Genomic DNA, 22,342 nt, shown 5'->3' with positions numbered 1-22,342 from the left:
GGCTCTGCGTCTACCTGCCACTTTCCTTGCCTAGCAGCCCGACAGGATCTCCAGCTGGCAGATCTCAACAGATGCGAAGAGGACAAAGAAGTTCTGCCACCCTCCTTGCCACCAGGCTGGGCTGTGTCCAGTCAGAACTGCTTTGAGTTTTTCTCCAGTGGCGCCCGGGGTCTCTGCGGGGCCGTCCTCCTCTCCTGGAGCCCATCAGTAAGCCTAGATGCACCCCGGATCGGCAGCCGAGAGGCCACATAGGAGTCCCAAGACCCCAGCCCTTCCACCTATTCCAGCAAGCCCCCCTGGCTCCCTCTGGAACCCCACTGGGTCCCTCACGTGCTCAGGGGGGCCCATCGGAGAGGCCTGTCTCCCTGGGGAGGGGTGAGCCAAGGGGGAAGCAGAGAGTGCTCTGTCCAAGGCAACAGGATGAGGTTAATGGCCTCCACTGCCTGTAGCAATTGCTTCATTTCTCTTGCCTGCACTGGGCCTTTAGAATACAGAATAAGAATTGGAAGGGACTATAGAGGTCTTCTAGTCCTGCTCGAGCAGGAGACCCTGGACCATTCCAGACAAGTGGATGTCCAGTCTCTTCTTAAAAACCTCCAGTGATGGAGCACCCACAACTTCTGGTGGCAAGTTGTTCCACTGGTTAATTGTCCTCTCTGTTAAGAAATTTCTCCTTAGTTCTAGCTTCTCCCCTTGATTAGTTTTCCCCCGTTGTTTCTTGTCGTGCCTTCTGGTGGTTCCTGCAACCGTTCTTCATATGTTTTAGCCTCCAGCCCCCCAATCATTTTAGCTGTTCTTCTCTGCACTCTTTCCGGGCTCTTCGCTCTCTACAGGGATGAGATGTATAAAGCAACTCGTCCTAAACCAGATCGCCACCTGTGTTTGGCCGCAAGGCAGTCGGGCCCAGACAAGGGCCTTTCCCTCATCATAACTTTGCCATCGTCCCCGGTCTGTGGGTGAAGCTGCCTCAGATTGCCAGGAGTTTGTGGTTCCCCTTACTCTCCCCCACTGCAGCCACGTTTCTTCTGGGACCTGCTGCCCTCCTTCAGGTTTTGCTTCATTTGTTCCTTACACCTTGGTGTTTTCTGCAGGAAAGAGCTGGCATTGATGCTCTTCTACTGCATTCTGAAACGGGCAGCCCTGTTGTCCTGACCAGAGGAGGAGGGAAGTTGGGTTGCTTTTGCCTCTGGATTTCCCTGGATCTGTGGCTTTCGGTGCCCACTCTGGTCAGAGATGGGACTGCCTGGTCGGTTTCAGTTTGCAGAGCTCAGCCGGTTGCGTGGCCAGGGCAAGTTCTTCGGTGCTTCTCTCTCCCCTAATTTTAACTTGGGTGATGCCAAGCCAAGTGGGCATCCCACCCAGGGGAGGGAGGAGGAGGAGGAGGGGCAGCAAGTCCAGCCTAGAGGTGGCCAAGCAGCGTCTTGACACCTGACCCTCTACTATGGGGTCTGGATGGTTGGAGGGGACACATGGTGGTCAGTGAAGCCAGAGGAGCTCCCCAAGGCTTCCCTAGGGTGACTGGCATACTCAGGTTGGCAGAGACCTGGAGCAGCATCAGGCAGAGAAGCTGGCAGTGGGGAGAGCCTGGTTTTGTGCTGACAAGGGCAGATGAAGAGCGGGGTGGGGGGGCTTCAGGTGGAGAAGGCCTGGCTAACGGGCTGCCAACGGGGAGGGCGATCCAGCCAGCCATGTGAGGCAGGGAGGGACAAGGCCTGCCCTCTGTCCATGGGGTCAACTGGGGTGCAGTTCCTAGGCCTTCCTCCACTTGCCCTCATTTGGCCCCCCACCCCCGCCCTGCAGCCCTCTGAAATCGACAGCTGCTCTCCTGCTTAGGCTAGCAGTTTTTTTGCTATGAATCCAGCCTGGCACTCTTCATGGCTCCTTTGGGATCCAAATTTGGTTGGCCTGCCCCTGTTCTGCAGCGGCTCTGCCCAAGTAATGCCCGGCTGGTGATTTTCATCCTTTTCTTCAGTGGGCTTCTTATAAGTACAAGTTTAGGGCGCTTCTGAAAAAGAACAAGATCTGCATGGCTGGTGGAAGATGGATTTCAGCTGGGGAAGCAAATCCAGTTCTGCCAGCTGAGTCAGCACTGGGGGCATTGCAGGTTTCCCTCTGCTTCTGCTGAATGGGGTTTTTGCATGGCCTTGCTTTTTAATATTTTTTCATTATTTCTCTGAACATATTTATTAAATCTATGACTAGTAGAAGAGCACTAGATGTGAACTCCAGCAGAAGGCTAAAATTATTAAGATCAGTTATAATACTAAAAACTTGCAAGGCAGATTGTTTTAGCCCACCCCCCTTCCTCTTCCACTTCCTCCAGGAGGCCTCTGAGCTTAGTGGGGGAAGGGTGGGGAGTCTGCCTTCCCCTGCATTCCCAGCTGCCTTTGGGCACCAAAGGAGGCTGAACTCCATGGGCGCCCTCCTAACATCCGTTTGGCCACCATGGATGGATGCTGAGGAACATCTTCCACAGAAATGGCTTTGAGCCATCAAGAACGTCATGACTGACCCTGAAATGGGCTGCCTGCCCACCGGACTCTCTGACCGTATACGAACCCAGAACTATTTTACCTTTGGAGATAAAATGTTGCTGCAACTCAGTGGCACAGCCTCTTCGATGGCTCCTAAGTACATCAACATCTTCATGGTCAGGCTAGAACAAAAACTTCTTAACTCTTACTCCCTGGAGCTGCTCCTTCATTGATGACATTTTCATTAGCCATGGAAGCCTGGGAAATGAATTTCTTTCCAAATTCCATTACGACGTCAACAGATTCCACCACCCTCATCAACTTCAATCTGGACCTGTGTTTCTCAACATTGGCAACTTCAAGACATGTGGAACCTGGCTGGAGAATTCTGGGAGTTGAAGGCCGCATGCCTTGAAGTTGCCCAAGGCTGAGAAACACAGGTCTAGACCTCCCTAAGAACAAATCCACTTCCTTGATATCACTGTAAATCTATTTCTGACGGACACATCAACCCCATGTTGTGTAGAAAACCCCAGAGGTTACCCTGCATTCCACATTCCTGCTGGAGCACACCACCACCAAGCCCAGCTCTGGGCATCAACAGCATTTGTTCTGACAAGAGATGCACATCTGATGGAATTAAACCAGGCAGACTGACTGTCCACCGAAATGATCGATAGATGAATCAATAGAACCGGGTCGATTCCCAGGATGGACATATTAAGAGACGGACCATAGTAGCAACAACAGAACATCATCCACAGCTCGCAACTCGAATGCCTTATTAATGACTCGTGGATAATGAGACTGCCCTTTCTCTGGCCTTGGGTGAGAAGCCCTCCCCATTGCATTCAGGCAGCCACCCAACATGCGGGGGCTTTTCCTAAGCATCAGGGAACAGGAAGAGAGGCTAATGGAGACAGACTCCACAACAAACCCAGGTGTCAACTTGGACTCCACATCTATGCCAACAGCACCATCACAGGCTACACAAATGGCACAAACTCTGCAAAAGAATTAATAGACGCAAGTTTGGCATCAGGACTCGAGGACAAAAGGATATCAGAGCTTTTGGTCTTCCCTGGCCAACCTCAGAATGACTTTTGGAAGACCTCCACTATCCAGCAAGAGCTTGCTGTGTTCGCAATCTCAGGAGGGTTCAACCAGTCCAAGAGGTTTTTCCTGCCTTCTTTTGGCTCTGTCTTAGCAGCTCTGCTCTTGCCCTCTCCTGCTGAGGTTCCCCAGAGACGGCGGGGGGGGGGGAGGGAGGGAGGGGTAAGCTGCCCACCCACCCCTTTTTTTGGCCACCAGGCTAGTGAGCTCGTGGCTGTACCAGGCTGAGGGTTCTTCTATTTCTGAGTGGGTTCCCACCAAAGGTGCTTTTCCCAAAAGGCAACTGGAGTTTCTTGGTTTTTTTCCCTTGGAAGCCTTTTGCTTCTCACCCAAGAACTTGCTTCTTCAGTTTTCAAAGAAGAAAAAAAAAGTAAGAGCAAAGCCCCAAAGCATTGGCTGGGGTAACACATGCAGGATGGTGGAGACACAAAGTCAGGCTTGCAAATTCCACAGAAATCATTCACGCGTCACAAATGCTGCACTTGACAGAGTCTGATGTGAAAGGGGTGTGTGTGGAATATGTGGTTGCCTTATTATGCAATGTTGTGTAGTATGCACTTGCTGTCTTGTGTCTCACGTGTGTATCCTATCTAAGGCCACCCAGAGTTGCTGTTTGCAGGTTGGGCAGTTGTACTGTATAGAAATCTAAATAAATAAGGAAAGAGCCATCTGCCAATCTTTTGTGCTTTGGCACAGCTTCACCCAGAGAGAGAAAATGGCTTTGCTCTCCTGGCCTTCTGCAGCCCAGCTTTGGTGGAGCTGGAGCCCCAGCCAGCCTCTAATGTTTGACCTTCCGCACATGCTCTCCTGCCCTCCCTCGACCTCTGCAATGTGGTGGTTGCACCAGCCAGCCAGCCAGCCAGCCAGCACCTGGGGAATTATGAGTTTTGCAGAAGAGGCCCGACTGCAGGGCACAGACTGGAAGGGAGGGTGTAGCTCAAGGTTTCTCTAATGGACCCTGAAAATAGACAGCTAGCACCAGACAGAAAAAAATTTCTCAAACTTCTTTGCTGCTGCCTGACTCTCAACATAACAACCGGAGGTAGAAATGTTTTAACCAGCTTTTCCTCTTCCTCCAAAGTTCATGGGCCTCCCACAAATTCCTGGAGCGTCCAGTCGCATCCCAGAGGCGTCCCAGCCTCCACCCAGCAACCTCGAAAAAGGGCCCGGGGTTTGTGCCTCCGGCAGTAGGGAAGCGCGGAGGGTAGCAGTGCCGCTGCAGGCTGCCCCGAAACACCAGAGCGTCGCTGCCTCCCGGGCCAGGCTGGGGAGCCCGGGGCGAGAGAAGCAGGGCTGACCCCGACTCCGGCTCCACGGGAGGCTGCCTGGGCAGCAAGTCCCGCCCTCCGCTGAGGAGCCCGAGCCGCCTCCAGGCTGAGTTATTGCTGCAAGGAGGCGGACAACCCCGCCCGCCGTTTCCTCAGGCTGGAATCGCTGCGCTGGCGGCCCGCGCGTGGCGTCCGGGGTGGGGTGGGGGGCCAGGCCTTTTCCCTCCGGGTTTCTCTTCTCCTCCTGCCGGTGGGAAAGTGGAAGCAGCAAGGGCCGCTTCCAAGCTAGGGAAGGAAAGAAAGAAAGCTGCCCCCCTCCCTGCCCCTTTTCATGGACTCTGCGGCAATGGCCTGTGCCAGCTGACCCCCAGCACCGAGGGAGGCGGAGCCTGGATCTGGCAGGACAGAGGTGTGGCATGCTGGGAAGGGCCACTCCCAGGGACCGGCCCAGTCCTACATTAGCGGGCGCTTCTGGCGGCGGGGGAGGAGGCTCTCTTCTCCTCTCGAGGAGGGGAAGGGTGTTTGCCAGCAGAAGTTTGGATCCAGGGAGTCCCAACCACGTGACAACAGCCAAAAAAGGCACTGAAGGGGTGGGACGGGGGCTTTGCTGGCTCTCCTGAGTGGCCCAGTGAATCATTGGGAGGAATCTGCCCAGCCTCTCTCAGGGTCCAACCTGGAGCACAAACATGGAGGGGGCACCCCCGCCCATGTTTGTGTTGGTGGTGTATGAGAACATGAATGCAGGTGTGGCTTCAGCAGCTAAAGTTATAATCTGATCAAGGGGAAGAGGAAGAGAGGTGGAGCGGCACTCTGCACTGCACACCTGTTCAGAAGTCAGGTGAATGAACTGCCCTGTATCTGGGTTCAAATGAATGGAAGCACAAAGAACAACAATATGGTTGTTGGTGTCACGTATCAGCTGTCCAGCCAAGGGGAAGGTACTATAGGCGATGCTGAGAAGGACAAACACAGGCTGGACGTAACCCATGCTTTTGGTTGGATAGAGGTCAGATGACAAAGAAAACACACAACCACCAATGGTTTCAGAACGAGAGGGCCTCCCCTGGGCCATCGGGAAGAGCCTCCCGTGGGAAGCAGCAGGAAGGATCCTGGCTGAGACTTCCTTGGGGCCAAGCCAGGCGTTGATCTGGAAGGAGCTCAGAGCCGCAGGTTGTGTGGCTGGCTGAACCTTTAGATCTTCTTTTTGCGACAGCCGTGAGAAGCTATGAAGAGACCAGTAGAGCTCAGAAAGGTGGGGGGTATAGGGGGAGGGGCACGGGGTCCAAGGAAATACTTGCCAGTCAGTTGAACAGCGTTCTTTGCAAAAAAGTGCTTCCTTCCCTTGACCTGAAGCTCCCTGTTTGGGAGATTCTCAAGCAGATGAGAAAGAGGCTGGCCTGGAGGCCTCTCAAAAACTAGGCGGTGGCTGCTAGGCCAGCTTGGGATTGTGAAGAGGAAATCTTATTGGGCTAATTTTCGTCTTTTTTGAGTGGCTCATTTCCCTACTAGGGAGACGGAAAACTGTGAACATGATCAAAAGGACAGAAGAGGTTCCCCCCCAAGAGTCAGACCCCTCGTTTCATCACACACGCAATCCCAAAACACCTGGAGCACCACTTGCACATCATCGGATTGACAAAGTCGCTGTCAGTCAATTGCAAAAGATAATTGGAACTTGGAACAGCTGGCATCCTGCGGAGGATACACCTACCACCATCAGACATCCACCTGTCTGTCCCAGGTCCTCAGACAGGTGGATAAAAATGCCGAATCTCAACATCTGTCAGCGCAGCCATCAATCGTAATAATAGTGTAAAACTTTAATGGAGATAAATGCAAAGTTGTTCACCATTTGTTTGTTTGTTTGTTAAATGTACATGTCCTTCATCTCACTCTGAAAAGCGTTTCTGGGTGGCTTACAATTAAAATCATAAATACAAAAAACATTTAAAAGTTTAAATAGAGAGACAAGAAGGAAAAAGGGCACAAGGAAAAATACAATCGATAGACAAAGAGGCATGACTGGTTTATTATCTCTTGTGGAAAAGATACTGGGATAATAATAATGAATTACAAATGAAATACGGATCAGCAGCCTGATATATGCTGCTCAAAAAAATAAAGGGAAAACAAGCAGAAGACATCTGAGATCTGAATGAATGAAATAGCCTTATTAAATACTTTGTTCTTTACATACAGTAGTTTATACACTGCTCAAACAACTAAAGGGAACACAAAACTACTGTATGTAACGAACAAAGTATTTAATAAGGCTATTTCATTCATTCAGATCTTGGATGTCTTCTACTTGTGTTCCCTTTATTTTTTTGAGCAGTGTAGTTGTGAAAAGGGCAAATGCAGTTCCAGGCTGGAACCAGAATGGACCCAATTGTCATTTCCAAATCACAGCAATCTTTCCACTCAGTTCTGCCCTGGCGAGACACCCATGGGGCTCTGGATGCAATTCTGGGTACCAGCCTTTCAAAGGGAGTCAGAACTGGGGCAGAGAAAGGGAACCCGATTGAAGGTAAATAATGAGGCTGGGGGGCCTCCCGGGAGGGGGGTGGGTTGTATGGGTTCAGGGATTAACCCGTGAGGGACGGGATCTAGTCCATCTGAAGAGCACGGCAGAGGAGATGCAGAATCCGGGGCCAAGGAGAGGGTTAGAGCTTGTGCTGTTGATAGACATTACATCAGTACTGTAGGTGGGAGGGGCAGATATGGTGGGAGTAGGGGGCCACATCAAGTTGTGGGAGTGCGCGCTCACTGTCTTCAAGCGATGGCACGTTCCGGCCCCCAATGCTCTTCTCGTTCCCCAGGTGGCACAGACCCTCAGGCCCTGGGCCTTCGGCTGATGCTATGCAATGCCAGGTCTGTGGTAAATAAAGCCCCCCTCATTTGTGATCTTGTTCAGGAGGGGGGAGCGGACCTGGTGGGTATTACGGAGACCTGGTTGGGCCAGGAGGGGGGAGTCCCTCTCGTAGAGATGTGCCCACCCAACAGGGCATTTCATCAGCGAAGGTCACAGGGAAGGGGCGGGGGGGTGGCAGTTATCATTAAAGAGGGTCTTGGTCCGAGGGAGGCCACTGTTCCTCAGACGGCCGGATGTGAGTCCCTCCTTGTGAAGTGGGGTCATGGGGTGCAGATGGGCCTGCTGGTTACGTACCTGGCTCCCTGCCATGTGGCAGCGGCCTTGCCTGAACTACTCAACGTTATAGCCGCAGTGGCGATTGATACCCCTAGGCTTATGGTCATGGGGGACTTCAACCTGCCATCGGTGTCGGCTGTCGGTGAGGCGTCTGAGGTGGCTCAGGAGTTCATGGCTTCCATGACGGCCATGGACCTGACCCAATTAGTTCATGGCCCTACTCACACGGGGGGAAACACGCTGGACCTGGTTTTTGTCTGGTCAGTGGCTGAGTGGTCTCGAGATAGGGGATATAGCGATCGAGCCCTTGTCATGGTCAGATCACTCCCTCCTTCGCTTTGACCTTCGAACCACCACACCCCGCCGCAGGGAGACGGAACCGATGAGGTGGTTCCGCCCCAGGCGCCTGATGGACCCAGATAGGTTCCAGACAGAGCTTGGGCCATTTCCTGAGGCTCTGGCACACGGCTCGACTGAAGACCTAGTGGCTGCCTGGGATAGGGAGGCCGCTGGAGCTTTGGACCGGGTCGTGCCTTTGCGGCCTCTAACCCGGCGTCGATCTCACCTGGCTCCCTGGTTCACCGAGGAGCTGAGGGAGATGAAACGCCGGAAAAGACGCCTGGAGAGCAGTTGGAGGGCCAGCCGTTCTGAATCTGACTGAACACTGGTAAGGTCTCATATTAAGACCTACCTGGTGGCAATAAAAGCGGCAAAGTGTAACTATTTTTCCGCTCTTATTGCGTCATCAGATAATCGCCCGGCCACCCTGTTTAGGGTGACCCGCTCCCTGCTCCACCAGAAAGCGCGGGAGGACCCCTTGGAGGGTAGAGCCAAGGACTTTGTACAATATCTGTATGACAAAATCGCTCAGATTCGGGAAAATTTGGACTCTGACTGGGTAGATTCGGGAGGGAGGATGGAGGCAAGTCTTGAGAATATTACCTGGGAAGAGTTTGATTCTGTGACTCCGGAAAACATGGACAAGATACTGGGCAGACTGAGCACGGCCACATGTTTATTGGACCCGTGTCCCTCCTGGCTGGTGCTGGCCTCTCGGGAGGTTACACGAGGCTGGCTCCAGGGGATTATAAATGCTTCCTTGAGAGAGGGTGCCTTCCCCGCTGCCTTGAAAGAGGCGGTGGTGAAGCCTCTCCTCAAGAAGCCTTCCCTGGACCCAGCAGTGTTGGCTAATTACCGTCCAGTTTCCAACCTTCGCTTCGTTGCGAAGGTTGTTGAGAGTGTGGTAGCGCAACAGCTTCCTCAGTACTTGGATGAATCGGCTTATCTAGATCCGTTCCAGTCGGGCTTCAGGCCTGGACACAGCACAGAAACGGCATTGGTCGCATTGGTAGATGATCTCTGGAGAGCCCGGGACAGGGGTTGCTCCTCTGTCCTGGTCCTATTAGACCTCTCAGCAGCTTTTGATACCATCGACCATGGTATCATGCGGCACCGGTTGGAAAAGTTAGGGGTGGCGGGCACCGTGTTGCGGTGGTTCTCCTCCTTTCTCTCTGATCGGTTGCAGTCTGTGTTGACAGGGGGGCAGAGGTTGACCCCGAGGCCCCTTGTATGTGGGGTGCCACAGGGGTCGGTTCTCTCACCCCTTCTGTTCAACATTTATGTGAAGCCGCTGGGTGAGATCATCCGTGGTTTTGGGGTGAAGTATTATCAGTATGCTGATGATACTCAGCTATACATCTCCACCCCGGACCACCCCAATGATGCCCTTAAAGTGATGTCCCAGTGCCTGGAGGCTGTACGGATCTGGATGGGGAGGAACAGACTCAGGCTCAACCCATCCAAGACTGAGTGGCTGTGGTTTCCGACGTCCCGATATAGTCAGTTGGTGCCATCACTGACTATTGGGGATGAGTCATTGCCCCCCACGGAGAGGGTTCGCAACTTAGGTGTCCTCTTGGACTCACGGCTGTCTTTAGAAGAGCATTTGACAGCTGTGGCCGGGAGGTCTTTTTATCAGGTTCGCCTGATTCGCCAGTTGCGTCCCTTTCTGGATCGGGACTCGTTAAATACGGTCACTCATGCCCTCATCACTTCACGCCTGGACTACTGTAATGCTGTCTACATGGGGCTCCCCTTGAGGAGCACCCGGAGGCTCCAGCTGGTCCAGAATGCAGCCGCGCAGGTAGTTATGGGAGCAGCATGGCCCTCCCATGTGGCTCCCCTCCTGCGCGAGCTGCACTGGCTCCCTGTGGTCTTCCGGGTGCGCTTCAAGGTCTTAGTTACCACCTCTAGAGCGCTCCATGGCTTAGGACCAGGGTACTTACGAGACCGCCTTCTGCCACCAATAGCCTCTCACCGCCCAGTACGCTCCCATAGAGAGGGGCTTCTCAGGGTGCCGTCAGCCAGTGTCGACTGGCAGCCCCCAGGGGGAGAGCCTTTTCTGTGAGGGCACCCACCATCTGGAACGAGCTCCCCTCAGAGATACAGAAGATTCCGGATCTGCGCACTTTCCGCCGTGCCCTCAAAACATTCCTGTTTCAGCAGGCCGGCCTGGCCTAACTTTCCCTTTATATTGCTTTTGATTTTATTTTAAACTGGGATGTCTTGAATTATCTAAGACCAGAGTGTTTAGTATATTTTAATTGGTTTTTTATTAATGTTTGTATTACATGTATTTTTATCGTTCGCTGTTCACCGCCCTGAGTCCCTCAGGAATAGGGCAGTATATAAATTTAATAAATAAATAAATAATAAATAAGGGCATGGTGGGAGGAGCCTGGAATGTGGAGTCTGGGCAAAGACTCCTGGTGTGTGTGTGTGTCTGTGTGTGTCTGCCTGTCTGTGACAACGATAGCCCTCTTCAGAGACCTGGAAAGACAGAGGTCACACCAAAGAAGGGCAAAACTTGCTTTCTGTCCCTCTCCAGAATGGAGGACACGGAATAATGGATTCAAGTTACAGGAAGGAAGATCGAATGCCAGGAAAACATTTTAGTTTACAAAGAAGAAAGAATGAAATGAGGTGCAGCTGTACATACCGTGGGCTCAGTTTGAGAATGGGGATGGGTGGGGGGTCAGGAAGAAGGGCCCATACCCTCTCTGGGGTGGCTGGCCCTGACCCAGCTGGGCTAGGAAGCCATGGGCTGGTGGCACCAGGGACAGCGCCGCCTTGGTTGATCTTGGCAGGCAGAGGGAAAAGAGAGCCTGCTCCACCAGAGATGCTGCCCCATGGCAAGGAGATCCCAATAACAGGATAACAGAGCTGGAAAGGACTTTGGAGGTTTCCCAGTCCAACCCCCTGCTCAAGCAGGAGAACCTCTACCTTTTCAGACAAATGGCTCTCCAATCTCTTCTTTAAGACCTCCAGTGACAGCCTCTGGAGGGAAGGCCTTCCACGGATTAACTGTTCTCACGGTCAGGAAATTAATCCTTAATTCTAGGTCGGACTTCTTGATATATTTCCATCTGTTACTTCTTGTCTGGCCTTCAGGTGCTTTGGGAAATAGGTTGACCCTCTTTTCTCTGTGACAGCCCTTGGAATAGCGGTAGACGCTATCGTGTCACCCCCAGCCCTTTTCTTCGTTAGACTAGCCATACCCAATTCCTGCAACCGTTCTTCATATGTTTTATCCTCCAGTCCCCTAATCATCTTTGTTGCTTTTCTCTGCACTGTTTCCAGAGTCTCCACATCTTTTTTACATCGTGGCAACCAAAGGTGGATGCAGTACTCCAAGTGTGGCCTTACTAAGGCTTTACAAAGCGCTACTAGAACTTCACATGCAGCCCAGATCTCTCTCACACTTACTGCTCTTGAGCCAGCTGCCCCCTATCCTGTGTTTGTGTGTTTGTTTTTTCTTGCCTGACTCCTGTGGGCATCTTACATGCCTGCCCTTGGTTTAAGCCACCCAGGGGGCTGGCCCAGGACAGCAGCCCCCTCCCCAGCAGCACAGCCCAACATTGGAGGAATGTGGGTGCACAGCCACAGAACTGCCTTCTGCCCTCGGGGCTGGGGGGAACTGCCTCTTCTCTGTCATTTGGGGCAGGAAAGCATCTTGTGTTGTGCCTGGCTGGGAGAGAGAACTGGCCCCACTGGGCAGTCCTGGAATCAGAGGAGAGCTGGGGCTGGCTGGCAAAGGCACCCCGAGGAAGGGGGGCTCCATGTGACAGGCCTCCCAGGAGGACCCTGGCCTGGCCTTCAGGTTGTCCTCCAGCCCAGGGCAGAGATGGGCTCCCTCTACCCAGCACAATACCCAAGCCAAGATATCCAAAAAGGATCCGTCCTGTGCAGCTGTAAAAGGACTTTGTGCTCGGGAGATCCTTTAATTGACCAAATAAGGCGAAGGGAAGGAGCTGTGCTGCTAGTTCTTGGCCAGGCCTGCCAAAGGGTCAACCAGATAGTCCGGGGGCGGGGAGGCTTGCAGAATGTCCTGAACGTTCCCTAAAATTCTTGGAGGGGGGGTGTAGGAGTCACAGGGATGTATCCACCAAAGTTGAAAGAGGGAAGAGTGGGGACATCTGCTTCCCCCAAACTGCAGCCCAGGAAAAGGCAGGTCCTACTCCATGCTGCCCTCCCAGGGTCCCCTCCCCCAAAGCCCCTGGGATGCTTCAGGGGGTCGGCTGCTGGGTGGGACAAGAACTGGGTTTCTGCCCCTTCAGACGGTTAGGGCTCTTCCTGTCCCAGACACCCAGAAAGAGGCTCAGCCCAGAGGTCTCTCCGTCTCTGTCCTGGTGGGAAAGGCCAGCCTCGGTTTGGCCCCGGCCCGGGGGGCTTCGTGGGCCTAGCAGGACTGGGCAATGAAAGGTCCGTCCGCCACGCCCGGGGCAACGAGGGCAGAGATTGACTTTCAAGAACAGGCCCCGTCCTGCCTTCCTTCCCCGCGCGTGCGCCCCTTCCCCAGGGCATCCCTCTCGAGACCCGCGTGCGAGGCCACCGGGCAAACCAGGCAGCCCAACGCGGGGAGGGGGGCCTGCCCCAAGTCGGCGCTGGCTTGGCTTTCCGCCCCGCCCCGCGGTGGGCGAGGGAGGAGGCGGGGAGGGCGGGGGCGCCTGTTCCCGGCCCGCCGTCATCGCCGCCACCTCGGGGCCGCGCTCCGCTGCCGTCGGGGCTCTCGCGATGGGCAGCAGCACCCTGGACCTGGACAAGCACGGACTGGCGCTGCTGGCCGCCAAGAGCGACGTGGTGAACGGCCGAGCGGCCGCCAGCTGGTGAGTGGCGCCGCTGCCCTTCCCCGGCCGGCCAGCGCCCGGGGCTCCGGGGCGCGGACTCCCTTCAGCGGCCGGGCTCCGGCTCCGCCGCTCCCGCGCGGGTGGGCGCCCGCCTGATGGGGGTCTCTGCAGCGCCGGAGCTCGGGGGCCGCGGCGGGGCCCGGACAGAGCAGGCCAAGCGCCGCTCCGCTCTCGGCTTTGGCTTTGGCCCCCGGACCGGGAAGGGTCCCGTGGCGTGTCTCGCGGGCAAGAGAAGTTCCGCAGCGCAAAGCGGCCGGCAGGCCAGCTGGGGCCTTTCCGCCAGTCGCCTCCTCGCCTCGTTGCCTGTAGCGGCTTCTGGAAGGCAGCCCGGCCCCGAAGCCGCTTCGCCCCCCGGAAATCCACGGGTAAAACTCGGGCGGAGAGTCCAAAGGGAAGGAGGCCCGACCCACCCGCCTCGGCCGCCCCGAGCCCTCCGCCGACGGGAGAAGCGCAGTCCTGGGACCTCCCTCGCAGCCCGGCCTGTCCCACCCCCTGCCTCGCCCCTTCGGCTCCTGGCCCTCGCCGGTCTCCACCGACCGAGGAAGCTGCCCGAGTTGGGGGAGGCGTCTCGGGGGCCACCCAGGGCTGCAGGAGGCGCCCTTCGGACAACGGACACGCCGCCGCCTTCCATCTGCTCCGCCAGGCTTCCCCACCCCCAGAAGCCCCAGGAGGGGGGGGCAAAGTGCTGTGCGCCTGGGGCGGACTGGTGGGTGACAGCTGTGCCCGCCGTGCCTCTTTCCCCACCGCACTCCATGTGAGAAGCTCAGCTCAGCACTGGACCCTTCTGCCCATCCTCTTGCCACTGGGTGCCATCTTCGGGATGTGGGAGCCTAGGCGGCACACTTGGCGGGGCATGGGGAGGGGGCTGGAGAATGGAAAGCAAGGGCTTCTGCCGGCCAGAGGGTGAGCTAAGCTCTACAAGGAAGTTCTGGGTGCAGGAACTGGGCAGGGCAGCCCTGGGGGCTTGAGGACCAGCAGAAGGAGGCAGAAGCCTCTACTCCCTGGGCCCAGGGGTGAAATCCAGCAGGTTCTGACAGGTTCTGGAGAACCAGCAGCAGAAATTTTAAGTAGTTTGGAGAACCAGCAAATACCACCCCTTGCTGGCCCGAGAGTGCGGTGGGAATGGAGATTTTGCAGTAACATTCCCTTGGAGTGGGGTGGGAATGGAGATTTTGCACTATCCTTTCCCTGGAGTAGGGTGGGAATGGAGATTTTGCAGTATCCTTCCCTTGCCATGCCCACCAAGCCACGCCCACAGAACCGTTAGTAAAAACTTTGGATTTCACACCTGCCTGGGCCCCATCCCAGAAGGCTCTTGTTCAGTTGGTGGGAGGGCTGGGAGGGCTGGTGGGCAGGCCAGAAGAAAGGAAACTGGCCACACTGGTCCAGGGGGCTGATCCTACCAGGGTCCTGCCATCCAGGCTGCTGTAAGGAGGGCCTGGTTGAGCAGGAAAAGGAGAGCAGCGCAGCTTCTGGGATCTTCTTTCCTCTGGCAGCTGTGCACTCACAAGCCTTCCCTCCACAAGCAGTGTGAGTGCACAGGTGGATGGAGGCCAAGGTCAGGGTCAGGCATCAGAGGTTGTGGGGTTGGGGTCCATTTCAGAGCAAGAAATGGGGAGGATGGGGAGGAGGAGAGTCGGGAGCTGCCATTTGGCCCAGCCTTTGCCCTTTTCCTCGGAGGACGCTTGGCACCACCTGGGCGTCCCTGCTACTCCTGCTCAGTAACCAAGCCCAGCCCAGGAAGGCAGGAGTGGGCTAGCAGGCATGTGTGTTAGAAGATCTGCAAGATATTTGAGAGGGGATGGGAGGGGGGCACTGGGAGCTTGGCTTCCCCAGAGGGAAAGGAAGGAGCCAGCTGTGTTTTCATTGGATGCCCCCCCCCCCCGTGGCCATCCCACCCTAGCAAGGCTTCTGGAAGCACAGCAGGAAGGGCATGCTGAGGTCACCTCCTGGTGGTGGAGCACTTGGCCCCACATCTGCAGGGAGGGCCCCCCTCTGCCCTCTCCTCCATGCTGCCCCTTCAGCCTCCATTGTCTGAGAGCGGATGTGCTTCCTCCTGTTCAGAGGGAGAGACGGGGTGGTGGAAGCAACTGGGGGGGGGGGTTTCCACCTGCCAAGGCCCAAATGCCCAAATGCAAGATCACTATAACGAGATCAACGGCCCCAGGCCTGCTGGAAGAGCCAGGTCTTCACCACTTTTCGGAAGGCCAATAGGGTGGGGATGGTCCGGACCTCAGGAGGTAACTGGTTCCAGAGAGCTGGGGCAGAAGGCGGTCTCGAAGATAACCTGGCCCTGAGCCATGTAGGGCTTTAAAGGTAATAACCAACACCTTGAATTGCGCCTGGAGACCAATAGGGAGCCAGTGCAGCTCGCGGAGAATTGGTGTAATGTGGGTGTATCTAGGTGCACCCACTATAACTCACGCGGCTGCATTCTGGACCAACTGTAGTCTCCGAACACTTTTCAAGGGTAGCCCCATGTAGAGCCCCTAACTCAGTCTGGTTCCTAATGCTGACCCCCCTCTCTCTGTGCCATCCAGGGCCCTCTTTGCCTACGAAAATGCCAACGAGCTGAAGCTCCTGGACTCAGGGGGTAAGACGGGAACCCTTGCCTCTCTCTCCCTCCATTCAGTGGGACAGGATGCCCCAGAGATGGGGGTGGGGGCAGCCGGGGCCTTCTCAGTCTGATCAGCCTCCAGGTGAGGCAGGACAAGGCTCTACTCTGCCCAGCCAGGTGGGAGGCATTTCCTGGAGGGAGAAGGGGGCATCTAGTGGAGACAGCAGGGTAGCTCCCTGGGAAGGGGGATCAGGGCATAGGTGTATGGGCAGGAGCTGGTGGGCTTGGTGCCCGGGAGCCCCTGTGCCTAACCCCGCCTCCCCCTGCAGGAGGAGGCCCCGATGAACTGGCCAAGCGCTTCGAAAGCGGGCGCATCATGTATGGACTGTGCCGCCTGTGGGAGCCCACCGCAGGAGTGCCACACATCGTCCTGATCCACTGGGTGAGAATGGGGGAGAGGCAGCTGGAGGTGGGGGGTTTGCAGCTGGAGAACCAGCAAGAACTGTCCCTGGATGCCTCTTGAGAGACGTGAAACTGGGCCTCGCACAGTCGGTCCAAGCCCAGATCGCTCCGGCCTCAGGACTTGCGCTCAGCCTCCCCGTATTGCCAAGACAGGACGAGCTCCTGCGTCTCCCCCTTGGGCCATTCTGGATGCCTTCACAATGGCCTCCCTTCATCGTGATTGTTTCCCCATTGTTCACCACCCTGAGTGGGGAAAAAGGCAGCCTATCCCTTGGTGGGGAGGGGGGGATGCCTTGCTTTGGGCTAATGAATTGCCTCTGTGGGAGCTGTGCAGAAGTGGCAGGTTCTGTCTCTGGAAGAACCTGGAGTTCTACGGAACGCATACAGAGTGCATTTCCTCATGACCTCCCACGGAAGGAAGAAGTGCCGGATCTGAGCGAAGGCCTCTCTCCTCTGCTATCCTTCACCCCACACCCCAGCCCCCGGCTCACCAGATGTTCAGCCTCGAAAGAGCTGGGATTGTCCAGAATGTGGCAGTGAAGGAACTCTGATCAATGTCCAGAAAGAGGGGGGGGGCTGTGCCTCGTCTCCAATTCTTTGGCAGCTCCCTTTGGGGAGGGCAGTCCTGCAAGAGCCAGGTGATCTTGCTGGGGACCAGCCCGACCCTCATTGCCCAAAGGACACGGAAGGCAGCAATTGGGGGCTTCTGGAAGGGCCCACCCCTGCTAAAATTGTGCAGCTGCTGCAGGAGTCTTTGAGATGAGCCCCTGGCTCCCTCTTTGGCACTAGGTTGGCGAGAAAGTCCTGGACTCGCGCCAAGAAGCCTGTGCTGGGCATCTGCCAGCCATCCGGGCCTTCTTTAAGGTGGGTTCAATGTAGAGAGCGGCTCAGTGTTACTTGCCCCCGGTTGCTCCTGGGCCAGGAATGGGAAGCAGGTGGGGGTGAGGGGCTTTTTTGTGGATGAGAGGAGAGGCTTGGGAAAGGGGAGGGGAGGAGGCTCCATCTGGGCCCAGCTCCCCCCAGAGACAAAGGGCAGCTGCTCTTCCCGGACGGGTTGGGGGGAATCCCTGCACTGCCATCTCCTTTCTCCCTCTGCAGGAAGCCCACCTGGTGCTGAAGGCCAGCCGGGTGGAGGAGGTGACTCAGGAAGGGCTTAACTGCCGGCTGTCCCTGGTGGCCCCCCCAGAACAGCCCCCCCCAGAAGCTGCCTTCCCCAAGAAGGACCTGAGTGGCGACCCCGAGGAACTGGTGGTGAGGAGGAAGGGGAGGGGTGGGCAGGGGTCCTCATGAATGGATGCTTGCACCCTAGCTCCTCACTGCTGGCAAGTGCACTGGCCAGGTTTCCCCTCTGCTTCCAACAGCCAGGCCCCTCCCTCATGGAGGACTGGGGGTCCTTGGGGCTTTTCCCGGAAAGGCACCTGCTGCCCCTGGGGAGGGGAGAGAGAGACGGATTGAGCTTGGGACTGGGCTGCCCAGTCGGGAGGACCTTCTCACTCGGTGCCCCCCTGCTCTGGCATGGAAGCCCCCCCCCAGCTGCCTGTCTGGAGAGCCTCTTGCCCGTTTGCCTTTAAGCAGCTGCGCCTGGGGGGCACCTGAGGGAGGTCCCCCCTCCCCGTCTGAGAGGCGCTGCTTTCAGGGACCCTCTTGGTCTCCTCAGGGGACCAACTACCAGAAGACCAATCCCGTCCTGGAGATCCTGCACACCAAGAGGACCTCCTTCTGGGCACAGGTGGAGGTGAGGGGGGGGTGCCTGCTGGGCTGGCCGAGGGCTGCAGGGCAGTGAGGTGGGGGATGCCATTCTGCCTTCTCTGCCTCCCTCCAGAGGGAAGAGGAGGAGAGGCGCCAGGAGGAGAGGAGGAGAGCCCAGGAGGAGAGGCGGTGCTGGGAGCGCTTGCGCATGGAGGAGGAGCGCCGGGAAGCAGCCGAGCGGGAGCGCCGGGTGCAAGAGAAGGAGAGGCTCATCCAGGAGCAGAGGTGGGCAGGCAGGCCTTGTGCCAGGCCCCTTTCCTTTGGCTGCTGCGGCTTCCGGATGCCCTGTGCTCCCAACACCTTTGGCCTAGCTGAGTGGGGCGAATAAGGGACCGAACCCTGGAAAGAGGCTTCTCTTTGGGCAGAAATCATCTTCTGGCCCTTCTCGAGCTTGGCGACTTGAAGACATGAGGACTTCCTGGAGGATTCTGGGAGTTGAACTCCATGCAGCTTTAAGACGCCAAGCTTGTGAAACACTTGAAGTGCCCAGCCTCCCTTTCTGAGTTCCTCCAGCCACACTGCACCCCTGCCAGTGTCTCTGCCTTCCTCCCTTCGCCCAGGGAGAAACAGACCCTCCCCCCACTGTGGCCATGCGCCCCCCCCCCCACGCAGGGTTCCTCTGTCTGGAAGGACCGAGATGGGATCACAGCGTGGTTGATGAGGGAGCCGAGTGGGGAGGCCGGCTCGGACTGTCCCGGAACTGGGCCACCCTGATAGGCTGGTGGCTCTTTTCTTTACTTCCCTTACAAACAGTTGAATAAGCTGCCAGCTTCAGGGCAGCAGAGCAACGAAGGCTGCTGCAGTCATGATGAAGCCAGAAGAGGGGCCTGGAGCCTGGCCCCCCTTCTCCTTAAGAGGGTCTGCTCTGGTCCCGCCAAATGAAGGGGAAGGACCTGCCCTGAGCAAAGTGGGGGGGGGGGTGGCGCCTCCCTTCAGGCTTTCTGGGAACGTGCCCCACCTTGTCAGGGAGCCCGGGCAGCCCTTGCCCATTGGATGCCTGCAGGAAGCTGAGTGGCTGCTGCCAGTGCTGGATGAGGCAGCTCCAGAAACAGCCATTGACTCAGTGCTGGAGCCCTGCTCTCTTCAGCCGCGTCCCCATTGCCTTCTCTGCCTCCTTGAGCAGGGCAGCCTGGGGGCCTCTGGGGCCCAGGGCAGGGCCTGTCGACTGGGGAATATTTGACAGATCAGCCTCCTTCCCAATTGCTTTCATTTCTACATCATCCTGGGAACTGTTGGAGGGTGAGAGACTGAAAAGAAATGTTAAAAAGCAGCATTTTAAATCAGGTGGTTCAACCTGAGGCATAGAAGCCCCCACAAAAGGGGGGCTTCCCCAAGACGGGTCCTTTAGTGGAGTGTTTCTGAACAGGCGCCAGTGCAGATGTAGCAGCGTCCATAACTTCAAAGCAGCCGCCTCTTTTCTCAGAAGTGCAAGCAATTCCATGAAAATCCAGAGTCGCTTAAAAGGCCCACAGACTGTGGCTACCTATCTGCTTCTGTTGGCTCCAAAGTACCTCAAATGCATTGAAAAGATACACATGGAATAAAATACAGCCGTTGTGCTGCCTCCATCTACTTCTGACGCTGGTGTTCCCAGATGGGGGGGCAACTAGGGGAAGATTGGTGCCCCCCTGTGGGAGGTGGGGGCTTCTCCTGAATGGCTCTGCCCCTCCCTCCACAGGAAGCAGCAGGCCCAGCGGGAAGCAGAAGAGCACCGGTGGGAAGAGGCCCGGCGGGTGAGTGTCCTGCAGAGACCACGTGGCCCCCCTCCACATCTGGGGACAAGTAGGGTGGGGCAGGGCCCTTGGTTGATCCTGGGATGGGGAAGAGGGGCTGCGGGAGCTTCATCTGCGGGGCTGAAGGTGGTTTGGCAGGCTGAAGTCCAGCAAGTGACTCTTCTCCACCTGTTGAACTGATGCCTGCCCTGCAACCCCAAGGGCATTTTGGCCCCTGAGCATTTCTTTTCTCTCCTCTCCCTTGGCAGCGGGAGCAAGCAAGAGCTATAGCTGGGACGAGTCCTCAGAGCTGGGCAAGTGAGACGGCCCTGGTGAGAAGATGGCAGCTAGGCGGGTGGGCGGGGCTGGCAGTGAAGCCTTGGCTTGGGGTGCTGAGGTGCCAGAGGGCTGGGGACACGCTTGGTGGCTCTGTGGAGGAGGCCTGTGGCTAAGCAGAACCTCAGTGTGGGCTGAGGGGGCCATGTGGCCACTGCAGGGCACTCATCTGCTGGGTCTCTTCCCACCAGTGCTCTTCTGCCCCCGGCCCCCCACTCCACCCTTGGTGGAAGCAGAGTCACCGCTTGTCTGGGATCTAAAGGGGATCTGCCTCTGTGTGTGGGGGGGGGAGTTGGCAGTAGGTGAGGCCCTCACAGCTTTTGTTTTGGGCACAGGAGGCGGCAGGGCCAGGCAGACAGCAGCCCTCCAGGAGAGGCTTCTTCCAGAGAGAGCAGCTGGGCTCCTCTGCCTCGGGAGATCCAGGGCCAGGTGAGCCCCGGGCTTTGCCCGGATCAGCCCTGCTGGACCGCAGGAGCACCCCCTCCGCCCTGTGGTAACAACGGGGGCAGGAGTGGGGGCAGCTACTTCCCGAAGGAAGGAATGAGGAGGACTGTCTCTCCTCCTCCCCGCCTTCCTGGCATTCTTTGACATCTGAGTAATTCAGGGCTTGGCGACTTCTGAACCCCAACAGATTTGGGGGGGGGATTTTGGTCCATACAGTGTGTGTGTATGGGGGGGGGTTAGGCTGGCTTTGCTGACGCATCTTCTCTCTCTCCCCATCCACCCCCACGCTGCCCGGATAGGAGTGCCGCGGCGCCCTTTCCTCCGCTACCAGCGCAGCCTCACGGAATCCGCTTACATCTTTCACTGCCCCCCACAGCTGGACCTCCCGGGCAACTTCCAGGCTTCAGTGGCTCCCCCCATCGGCCCCAAGTCCGGCACTGCCCCCGAGTCAGCCTCACCTCCCACCAGCATCCTGCCTGCTCATCATGAAGCAGAGGCAATGCCACTACCATGCGCCCCCCCCTGCCTGCCCCCCACAGCCCTCAGCTGTGCTTTGAATGGCACCCTAGCCGAGCCTCCCCACCGGCTCCCCTCCCCTGAATCTGAATACTTTCTGGGACAGGAGAGCCCCCTTTTGACTCCCCCGGGGTCCTGCTCCCCCCCTGCAGAGGAATCTCAGGCCCCCAGCCACGCCCCAGAGGGGCAAATGTCCCCCAGCCCAGCCCAGGGCACCAATGGAAGGGCAATGGACTGGGTGGAGCTGCGCATCCCCACAGCAAACTCTCCCCCAAGGGCTGCTCTAGGGGAGGCAGCCCCCGAGAAAGGTAAGGCCCAAGTCTTGTTCCAGGGGGCAGGGGGTGGGGGGGTGGCTGCCATGGCTTGCTTGAGATTCAGGCAGTGCAGAATTGTGCAAACAGCCAGAACTGGTGTGTGTGTGTGTGTGTGTGTGTGTGTGCTTGCGCTTGAGCTGGGACCCTCGGTCACCACCTGCTGGGATCCTGTCTCTTGAGTGGGGGGGAAACAGCTGAGCGGCAAGCTGAGAGTCCCAGGTTCTGTTAAGTCTCTGTTTTGCTTGCATTTGGAGGAATTACTTGGCTTGACCTGTGGCTAAGGGACCATCCCTGCTTGGTTCAGGGCCGGGGGATGCCCCAAAGATCAGGCTTCTGCCCCACCTTTCCTTTCCCAGGTGCTTCACCAGGAACTGCTCCAGGCCAGGCTGGGTCCATCCTGTCTTCCATGCGCAGAGGATCAGGGGGGGAGAGAGCCCGGGCCAAGCAGGTGGGTCACTGGCTCAGATGTTGATCTCCTGCTTTAAATCACTCCTCACCCGATTGATGCAGGAATTTCCCTTCTCTTTATTCCAACACCACCTCTGCAAGGTAGGCCAGGGTGAGAGAGAGTGGCCGACCCAGAAGCCCCCAAGGGCTGAGGCTGCCTCTGGCTCTAGCAGGTGGCCGAGTGAGTGTGTCCCTTCCTCACAACCACCTTCGCTCCCTCTCCGTCAGCTCTCACCTGGGGACACACCACCTCCAGGTCTCCGGCCAGTCAGTTAAGGGCTGCTTTCTCTCTGCAGGACAACCAGCCCCACGATGGGCGGCTGCCCTGACTGCCCGGCTTCTGCCCGCTCAGCAGAGCCCAGGGTTGCTGCTTGGAGGAGGTGCCTGTCTGTCCTTGTGTCCGAGGGCGGCCCCCACCTGCAGCCAGAGCAGAGCAGCCGCTGGCTCCCTCTACTTCACACCAGCGGAACCTGGGCCTGCCTGCTACTAGTGCTGCGGTCACATAAACACGCGATGTCCGAGCAAATAAACCACTTTTTGGCTTAACCGAAGACGACCCTGCTTCATGGAAGGTCCTGTCAGGTCGCAGATGGAGGCCTGCGGGGGCAGGGTGGAC

General features: G+C 57.0%; 1 protein-coding gene across 6 annotated transcripts; it reads left to right on the top strand.

The window, feature by feature from the left end:
- The first annotated feature begins 12,635 nt into the window (after window positions 1-12,635).
- Window positions 12,636-22,272, top strand: LOC117670711 (drebrin-like protein A). 6 transcript variants are annotated; one of them, XM_087874664.1, is made up of 13 exons: window positions 12,636-13,168; window positions 15,730-15,782; window positions 16,076-16,188; window positions 16,998-17,072; window positions 17,307-17,459; window positions 17,866-17,943; window positions 18,031-18,182; window positions 19,636-19,690; window positions 19,939-20,001; window positions 20,341-20,434; window positions 20,749-21,273; window positions 21,636-21,727; window positions 22,023-22,272. In XM_087874664.1, the coding sequence occupies exons 1-13, from the start codon at window positions 13,077-13,079 to the stop codon at window positions 22,053-22,055; spliced, it is 1,578 nt and encodes a 525-aa protein (XP_087730790.1). In that variant the 5' UTR covers window positions 12,636-13,076; the 3' UTR covers window positions 22,056-22,272. The 6 variants fall into 6 exon arrangements, with proteins under 6 accessions (XP_087730790.1, XP_034281969.2, XP_087730791.1 ...); XM_087874665.1 differs by having other exon boundaries at window positions 12,970-13,168; window positions 17,866-17,937; XM_034426078.3 differs by lacking the exon at window positions 20,749-21,273 and having other exon boundaries at window positions 12,858-13,168.
- Window positions 22,273-22,342: the final 70 nt, after the last annotated feature.

Source organism: Pantherophis guttatus, chromosome 8, assembly GCF_059756535.1.
Source record: "Pantherophis guttatus breed Tessera chromosome 8, ASM5975653v1, whole genome shotgun sequence".
Lineage (NCBI taxonomy): Eukaryota > Metazoa > Chordata > Lepidosauria > Squamata > Colubridae > Pantherophis > Pantherophis guttatus.
This window is presented reverse-complemented; position numbering and strand designations above follow the sequence as displayed.

Bases quoted from the DNA above. Each gene is read 5' to 3' on its own strand.
- LOC117670711 (XM_087874664.1), top strand. From the start codon at position 13,077: ATGGGCAGCAGCACCCTGGACCTGGACAAGCACGGACTGGCGCTGCTG. The intron at 20,435-20,748 runs GTGAGCCCCGGG...CTGCCCGGATAG, and splicing joins CTCGGGAGATCCAGGGCCAG to GAGTGCCGCGGCGCCCTTTC. The intron at 21,728-22,022 runs GTGGGTCACTGG...TTCTCTCTGCAG, and splicing joins AGAGAGCCCGGGCCAAGCAG to GACAACCAGCCCCACGATGG.